This window comes from Amia ocellicauda, chromosome 5, assembly GCF_036373705.1.
Source record: "Amia ocellicauda isolate fAmiCal2 chromosome 5, fAmiCal2.hap1, whole genome shotgun sequence".
Lineage (NCBI taxonomy): Eukaryota > Metazoa > Chordata > Actinopteri > Amiiformes > Amiidae > Amia > Amia ocellicauda.
Window position 1 is genome coordinate 11,678,099 of NC_089854.1, and position 9,211 is coordinate 11,687,309.

The window sequence follows — 9,211 nt, forward strand, 5'->3', positions numbered from 1 at the left end:
CTGCTGGAAGTAGCCATCATAGGATGGGTACATGGTGGTCATAAAGGGATGGACATGGTCAGAAACTATGCTCAGGTAGGCCGTGGCATTTAAACGATGCCCAATTGGCACTAAGGAGCCTAAAGTGTGCCAAGAAAACATCCCCCACACCATTACTCCACCACCACCAGCCTGCACAGTGGTAACAAGGCATGATGGATCCATGTTCTCATTCTGTTTACGCCAAATTCTGACTCTACCATCTGAATGTCTCAACAGAAATCGAGACTCATCAGACCAGGCAACATTTTTCCAGTCTTCAACTGTCCAATTTTGGTGAGCTTGTGCAAATTGTAGCCTCTTTTTCCTATTTGTAGTGGAGATGAGTGGTACCCGGTGGGGTCTTCTGCTGTTGTAGCCCATCCGCCTCAAGGTTGTACGTGTTGTGGCTTCACAAATGCTTTGCTGCATACCTCGGTTGTAACGAGTGGTTATTTCAGTCAAAGTTGCTCTTCTATCAGCTTGAATCAGTCGGCCCATTCTCCTCTGACCTCTAGCATCAACAAGGCATTTTCGCCCACAGGACTGCCGCATACTGGATGTTTTTCCCTTTTCACACCATTCTTTGTATTGAAGCAACTGCCATGTGATTGGTTGGTTAGATAATTGCATTAATGAGAAATTGAACAGGTGTTCCTAATAATCCATTAGGTGAGTGTACAGTGTGTGTATATATATAAATTACATGAACATTTGTAAAACCCTGCATGTCAGGGTGGATGAAGGGTTCAACCAAATGCCTGATAAATATAACAACTGCCTGAAAGACAATTTAAATTGTGTAACTTATTATCCTCCCAGGCACTGGATAGTCTGCACTGCAAGACACAGTGACTTTACCCCCAAACAAGAATGTGTCTGTGCCACAATCTACCCCTTCAACAGTCTCTTCCCAACCACTGCTATCAACATCAGGACTGCCATTGAGATGCCAGCCTCCCTCCCACAACACATCCCCCAGAAAAGAAAAGCCAAGACACCCGGTAGAAATACAGCAGGAACATTTTTTTACAGATCAGTCTGCGAAAAGAACCAAGACGCTGGAAACCCTCATAGAAACCAATGAATGGCGACAGCAAAAGAGGGAAGAAAGCTGAGCAGAGGGATATGAGAAGAAAACGCAGGGAAATTGAACTGCTAAAATAAATTAAAGTTGTCTCTACAATTCATTTTATTGGCTGGGGAGGACATTATCATTTTTTGAGTTTGTTGTTTTACAATGTTCTTAACACACCTTTCTACTAGTCTATATCTGAACTTTGCTTTAATGTGAAATGTAGCACTAATATCACACACTGGGAATACTAATGAGTACTTTCCTAGTGAAAGAGGAAGTTTTTATAGTCATGTGTTCTCAACTGTAAATGATGTTGTTCTTTTAATTGATTATACTAAACTAACATACAACTAATACAAAGATTAATAATACATACTTATATGAAAACAAAGCTGTACTTTGTTGATATTCACTGTACGTACTCTTTCATCGCTCCATGAAGGGCATGGAGTATTTGTGACGATACGTCCATTGTTGTGTCGTGTCGCTTGCGTCAATAAGTGAGTATGACGTCATACTGCTAGCCCGCGTTCGATCGCCGAGGCCTGTGCGCTTAGTTTACAGAAAGTGAATGAAGACGTACGACCGGAATCGGCGTTTCTCCGCGCTAAGGCGTTTTTGCTTCAGCCCAGCCGCCACAGTGGTCTAAACCTGTGAGTCATAACTAAAATAAAAGAAATAGGGACATTCTAGTTATTATTATTCCGTTCGTCCTAAACACTCCTCCTGCTACAATTGTTACCGTACATATACCAGACTTCCTACAGTGGTTCATTACGATAAGTTGTGCTTTTTTACGGCTAGGTTCGATAGTGATTGATTGGTCACGGTTCCCACAGTTTGCCTTCTTTCAACGCGGTCAGATTCTGTCTGTCGTGTTGTGCTGGGATTTTCTTTTGCAGTCCTAATATTATCTGATTTCCGCATATTATATATAATTATACTAACACTTTTACCATTTCTACTACTAAAAGTAATTATATTGCATTCAATTCGTGTATACGTGGCTTTAATATTATTATTGTCATTTAGCTGACGCTCTTATCCACAGCGACATTTGTAACCATTTATATAGCTGGGCATTGTACTAGAGCAATCTAAGTGAAGTACCTTGCTCAAGGGCACAACAGCACTGCCCCACCCGGGATTTGAACCCACAACCTTCCAGTCATAAGTCCAGAGGCCTAATCACAACTCCACAATGCTGCCTATGGATTATTATTATTATTAATATGGATTATTTTATTGTTATTCCATATTATTCACACCTTTGCCCTATGAAACCTGGTCATAAAACTACCCTATACACCTCAGTTCATTCACTATAGCAAATTTTCTATGATTTTACCATGCTTTTAAGAAATATTTACCATATGATATCCCCATATGATACTATATTATACTAATTCTCATAGCACTTCTGCTAATAATAAACCTGTGCCCCCTGCTTTCCATTGCAGTTCTTTACCCCAGTACAACTTGTCCCCCCAACAACATTTACTCCCTCAAGGGGGTTCCAGATAATAACCCAAAGTATCTGCATTGTAATACAGCGATAACACAGGTCAAGGGCCTGAAAAAACAGCTACTGAAACATTGACAGAGACAGAGCTCAGGAACAGGGCAAAGGGGAAGAAACAGAGAGAGACTTTCTCTGCCTGTGAGCTATGACCACCTGTCTGCAGTGCTGTATGTCCTGACTGTCTCTCTCTCAATTCAGTTCAATTCAAATTGAGCTTTATTGGCATGACATCTTTCTTTGGTATTGCCAATGCATGCAAGATAAAGGTGATACATAAAAACATGTAGTAACACCCCCTCCTCTCCCTCGCTCCCCCTCTTCTCTGTCTCCCCTCTCTCTCTTTTTTTCTCTCTCTCTCAGCTATGACCACTTGTCCGCAGTGCTGTCCCGTATCCTGAATGAGCGGCCAGACAGCGTAGTGGACGTGCTGGAGACCCTGAGCTCTGATGTGAAGAGGAGCAGCCTACAGCACCGCCAGGGCACCCTGCGCGACCAGCCCGAGACCCCCCCCGGCCTTGCGCTGGCCCAGGAGCAGATTGGGCTCTTCCTCCAGCGGGGGGGCGGTGATGCCGAGTTCAATAATGAGCTGGTAAGTCCCGGTAGGGCGGAGATGACAGAGATGGACATGGATAATGACAGAGACAGGAATTAGAGAGGCAGACATCGATAGAGGCAATAATAATGACAGACGATGCCAGTGTATTGTTTCTCAGGGGACGCAGGGCCAACTTATGCTCCTGGTTTATATTCATCTCAGCTTTTTCCCTCCCCTCTCTCCCTGTATCACCCTTTTTCCCCCTTCCTTTACTGCTCTCTCCCACTCTTTCTCCCCCTCTCTCCCCCAGGTGGAGACCCCTCTGCCCAATGTTGCGGAACTGGCGTTCCTACTACAGCAGGCCGGGGTGACTCTGGGCACAGAGGAGACGCAGCAGGTGTTCATGGCCTTGAAGCAGCTGGTGGACACACAGCCCCTGCAGCACTGCCGGCTCTGGGGCAAGGTGCTGGGCACACGTGGCAGTTACCTGGTGGCCGAGGTGGAGTTCCGTGAGGGAGAAGATGAGGACGGCAACAAAGAAGAGGAGGAGGAGGAGGAGGGAGATGGCAGTGAGGCCAGGGTCAATCATGAGGACGGAGTGGGACAAGAGATGGTGAGAGATATTTTGTTTCAGACAAGTTTCTGTGTGAATACAGTAAATCTCTTAAAAGTGTTCTTAACCAGAAGAAGATTACATTCGATCAGGGGGACAATATTCAGAGTCAGGTGGTCCAAAAGAGAGAGAAAGATGGCAAAACTGAGATACAAAAATTAAGTGTTGAGTAATTTGAGTAAAGGTAATTCATGTTTGGTGTGGGAGGGGATTAAGTCCATGGAAGGGATGCAGAGTATAAGGAAGGATGTGCTGTGTTCTGAGAAATCAGATATTACTCTTGCAGAGGAATAAACGCATTTTACTCAAGGTTTAATACTTTTGATTTTACGGAAGACCTCTGTTTAAAGGAACAGAGTAAGATTAAGGTGGATGAGGCTGAAGTGTGCAGATATCTCATTCATATTAAGGATAGTAAAAGACCTGGTCCTGATTGTATTGGACTAGGAGGGGGGTGGAAGACGCTACTAGCACTCTGTTCAATCTAGTGTTGAAGCATTTAGAGGGGAATAAGAATCATGCTAGACTGCTTTTTAAAGATTTTACTTCTGCTTTTAATTGTACACAGCCACATGTCCTTGCACATATAGAAAGAAGCCTGTTTGATATGGATTTTAACATTATATTTTGTCTCACTGATTTTTTAACTGATAGATCTCAGAGAGTTCGAGTGAATAGCGCCCTGTCAAATAAGTTTTCATTTTCTACAGGCTCTCCACAGGGCTCTGTACTCTTCACTTTCTTTTTTTATATACAAATGACTGTCAGAGCATTCAGGTCAAGACACGTTATTAAATTTGCGGATTATTCTGTAATCATGAGCCTTTTATTTGGCGAGGAGAATGGCCATGGTTTAGTGGTATATGAATTTGTAAGTTGGTGTGACCAGTCCTTCCTTCAACTTAACATTCCTAAAACTGAAGAAAAGGCTCTGTAGCAGGCCTGCATCCCTTGTGCCAGCTCTCATTAAAGGCATGCGAGTAGACGATGTGCAACAGCACAAATACTTAGGGGCCTTCCTTGACAGTAAATTACATTTTGAGTTTAATACAGACTTTATTTGTCAGAAGCGTAAGAACGAAAGGAAATTAAGTTAAAGGAAATTAAGAAGTTTTAGCGTGGACGAGACTGTCATGAAATAGTTTTATTCTTCCTTTATTGAGTCTGTTCAGTCCTTTCCAATGATTTGCTGGTTTGGTTACCTAAGTGTCAAGAACAAAAATAAGCTTGAGAACATTTTGAAGCTGTGTCACAAGATTACTGGTGTCTCTTTCCACAATCTTTCATATTTGTATCAAGCACAGCTCACTCAAAAGGCACACGCTATTTTATCAGACCACCAGCACCCATGAAGAGTTTCGGCTGCTCCCATCAGGATGCAGGTTTAGCTTTCCTCGGTGTGGAACAAATAGGTTCAGGAAATCATTTGTCCCTTCAGCTATTGAGTTTATTAACAAACTGGGCTGAGTTACACATATCAATCGATTGTGGATTACCCTTTTTATCTGATTGTACTTATATTCATGATTTATGATGGTCATGCTGATGGTGATGTTATGTTATTTATTTATTGGTTGTTGTATTGTCCAGGAATGTTTTTATGTGATTGATATATATGGTGTTTCAGTGTTTTAATAGTTGCTAACTGTCTGCAAAACAAATTGCCCTTTCAGGACAAAAGATTTTTGGATTGGATTGGAATGGATTGGGGGAGGAGAGAGATTGGGGGGATTTCAGGAAAGAGAGAACATTAGAGAACATCTCCCTACTTCCCATATTATTAATAAAATTGTTAAAATTAACACTAAATGGATTGTTTTTATATTAGCAAAAATAAAATTAAATATTTATTTATTTATTTATAATGCATAGTTTGTGGAAGAGTATGCATAATAGTGCATAATAACTTAAACTTTTTGATATATCCCTGTGTTCTAAAGGACTAATTTAATATATGCATATAATTAAGTTGGGACGTGCATGCTACTGAGCATGTGAAGATGGGGCGGCTGACAATTAATCCTGATCGAATGGCATTGTAGACGCTACACCACTGATCCTGGTGAAATGCACCAATGCATTTGATCTGCATCAGAATTGGCAGTGTAAACATGCCTATTGTTGAGCCCCTCCCCACACACTAACACCCCCTCCTTTCCCTTGCTCCCCCTCTTCTCTCTCTCTCTCTCTCTCAGATGGACCCTCTTCCCAACTCCTCCGACAGGCACCCCCCGGTGGTGCCCAGGGAGCAGAACGGCTCCGGCACCAACAAGCTCAGCTACTTTGTGTGCAGCAAGCCGGGCCGGCCCTGGGTCCGCCTGCCGCCCGTCACCCCAGCTCAAATCACCGTCGCCCGCCAAGTGCACCACCTGCTCACCGGCCGGCTAGATGCGCCTGTGGTCACCTACCCACCCTTCCCTGGCAATGAGGCCAACTTCCTTCGCGCCCAGATCGCCCGCATCTCTGCCGGCACACATGTCAGCCCGCTGGGGTTCTACCAGTTCGGGGAGAAGGAGGAGGAAGACACAGCGCAGGAAGGCATTGAGGAGAACCCCGACTTTGAGGGCATTCCCGTGTCTCAACTCTCCAAGTCCCTGTCCACCTGGGTCCACCACAAGCAGCATATCCTGCCACAGGTACCGCCCCACACGCACTGGCCATAGACCACACTCTAGAGACACACTGGGCACTGTGTATGCACTGAGAGAATGACACTGTACTGTACACCACTCTCTCTCCCCCAGGGCCGCTGTGTTTGGGTGAACCTGACCCAGAAGCCGGAGGAGGACTTGGAGGAAGAGGGGGAGGAGGGGGAGGAGGAAGAGAAGGAAGAGGAGCCCGACGAGCCTGAGGTGGGACCCCCTCTTCTCACCCCCCTGTCCGAGGATGCAGGTGAGACCCCCACAGAGCTGTCTCCAGTCTGGGCACTATGCAATAATAGGGTGATTGTGTTGAGTGATGTGCTAATGTGTGTCTCCTGTTTGACAGAGGTGAATGGCACCCCTCCCTGGACCGTGCGTGTGTCATCCTCACTGATCCCGCAGTTCGCCATCGCTGTGCTGCGCTCTATCCTGTGGCCCGGGGCCTACGCCATCTCCACTGGCAGGTAAGGCAGCCCTCTGACTCCCCACCTGCCCCTGTCTCTCACTGTGCCTCTCCCTCTGTCTCCCTGTGTGTCTCTCTGTAAGAGCCTGATCCCCCTCTCCCTCTCTCAGGAAGTTTGAGAACTTCTACATCGGCTGGGGTCAGAAGTTTGAGGGGGAGGGCTACACCCCCCTGGTGCCCCCGCCCCCCAAACACGAGCAGCCCAGAGGCCCTGAGATCACAGCGTCCTTTGACCCGACCGTTGACGAAGAGCAGGTGCTGCAGGCCGTTCTGGATTCGCACAGAGCAGCGCAGGAGGAGCCAGAGGAGCTGGAGGCAGAGGAGGAGGAGGAGGAGGGGGAAGATGACTGAGAGGGGCAGAGGAGGAGTAGTAGGATTGAGGGGCAGAGGAAAGAGAGAGAGGGTGGGGTGGAGAGGTGAATGATAAGGAAAAATCACTTCTATATTTTACAGAACAGACAAAAAAAAAAAAACAGCCCCACTACTCTCTCTCTCTCAGAATTTGCTTCAGATGCTCAACAAGGAGCTGAACACAGCTTACACAGGGTAGACTGCTGTCACCGCACAGCATTGACCGAGTGACACTGAGAGACTGAACTCAGCGCCGTTAGGGACATAATTCACTCCGTGGTACAACACTACATACTGAGATGCACACACTTTATACTGAGATGCATACAATTTATTCTGAGACACACACACTATATACTAAACACTATATACTAAACATTACTGAGACACACACACTATATACTGAGACGCATACAATATATACTGCGACACACACTATATACTGAACACTATATACTGAGACGCACACACTATATACTGAACACTATATACTGAGACGCACACACTATATACTGAACATTATATACTGAGACGCACACACTATATACTGAACATTATATACTGAGACGCACACACTATATACTAAACACTATATACTGAGACGCACACACTATATACTGATCACTATATACTGAGATATGCCACATTCCCGGTCAGGTCCACACCCATTAGCTCACACAAACACCATTTTTAAGATATATACTGAGACACACATGTAGTGTTCAGTATAACGTGTATGCCTCAGTATATATTGTATGTATCTCTTTTTAATATTCAGTAATATAGTGTGTGTCTCAGTATATTATGTTCAGTATATAGTGTATACGTCTAATTATATATTGTATGCATCTCAGTATATCATGTTCATTGTATAGTGTGTGGGTCTCAGTACATAGTGTATCTCAGTGTGTAGTGTATGCATCTCAATATAGTGTTCAGTATAGCATGTGTGTGTCTCAGTATATAATGTTCAGTATATGGTGTGTGCGTCTCCGTATATGGTGTTCAGTATATATTGAATGCATCTCAGTATATAGTGTTTAGTATAATGTGTATAATGTGAGTATATATTGTAAGTGTCTCAGTGTATAGGGTTTAGTATATAGTGTGTGTGTGTCGCAGTATATATTGTATGAGTCTCAGTATATAGTGTTCAGTATATATTGAATGCATTTCAGTATATAGTATATGTTGTAGTATATAGTGTTCAGTATGTAGTGTGTGCGTCTTAGTATACAGTGTTTAGTATTTAGTGTGTGCATCTTAGTATATAGTGTTCAGTATTTAGTGTATGCGTCTCGGTATTTAGTGTTCAGTATAACATCTATGCATCTCTGTGTATAGTGTATGTGTCTTTGTATATAGTATATATATATATATATATATATATATATATATATATATATATATATATATATATATGTATAGTGACATGCATGCAATAGTAAGTAAGTATATTATAGTAAGACATACAATACATACAATAATGTTCACTGTATGTGTGTGTCTCAGTATATAGTGTATGCGTCTCAATGTAGTGTTCAGTATAACGTGTATGCGTCTCGGTACATAGTGATCAGTATATATTTGTGTCTCAGTATAAAGTGTATGCATCTCAGAATATAGTGTTCAGTATTAGGCATGTAACGATTCACTCAACTCACGATGCGATATGATTCACGATACTGGTATTGTGATACGATTTTCTCGCGATTTTTTTTTCACAGCATGAGATTGAAGACAAATTATAAATGAAGAAGTGTCCTTTTATTATTTCTCATGCTGCACATTTCTTTGTGAATTTGATATATCTTTTATGTCATATAACAAAACTGAATTGAAATTTTAAAACAAATCCCAAATCAAATAAATGAATGAATAATACAAATAAAATAAATCTCTTCATATAAACAAACTAAGGCTTTGCCTGTGCTCTTTTCTAGCCTGGAATGTTTTTTTTAAGAAATAGCATGTCCATGAGATCTCTGC

The 9,211-nt window shown here is 43.1% G+C and overlaps 1 protein-coding gene across 1 annotated transcript; it reads left to right on the top strand.

Moving 5' to 3' along the window:
• The first annotated feature begins 1,532 nt into the window (after positions 1–1,532).
• Positions 1,533–7,541, top strand: LOC136750557 (radial spoke head protein 6 homolog A). The gene is made up of 8 exons (XM_066705700.1): positions 1,533–1,552; positions 1,654–1,749; positions 2,979–3,207; positions 3,464–3,766; positions 5,962–6,402; positions 6,511–6,658; positions 6,755–6,872; positions 6,982–7,541. The coding sequence occupies exons 1-8, from the start codon at positions 1,533–1,535 to the stop codon at positions 7,220–7,222; spliced, it is 1,596 nt and encodes a 531-aa protein (XP_066561797.1). The 3' UTR covers positions 7,223–7,541.
• Positions 7,542–9,211: the final 1,670 nt, after the last annotated feature.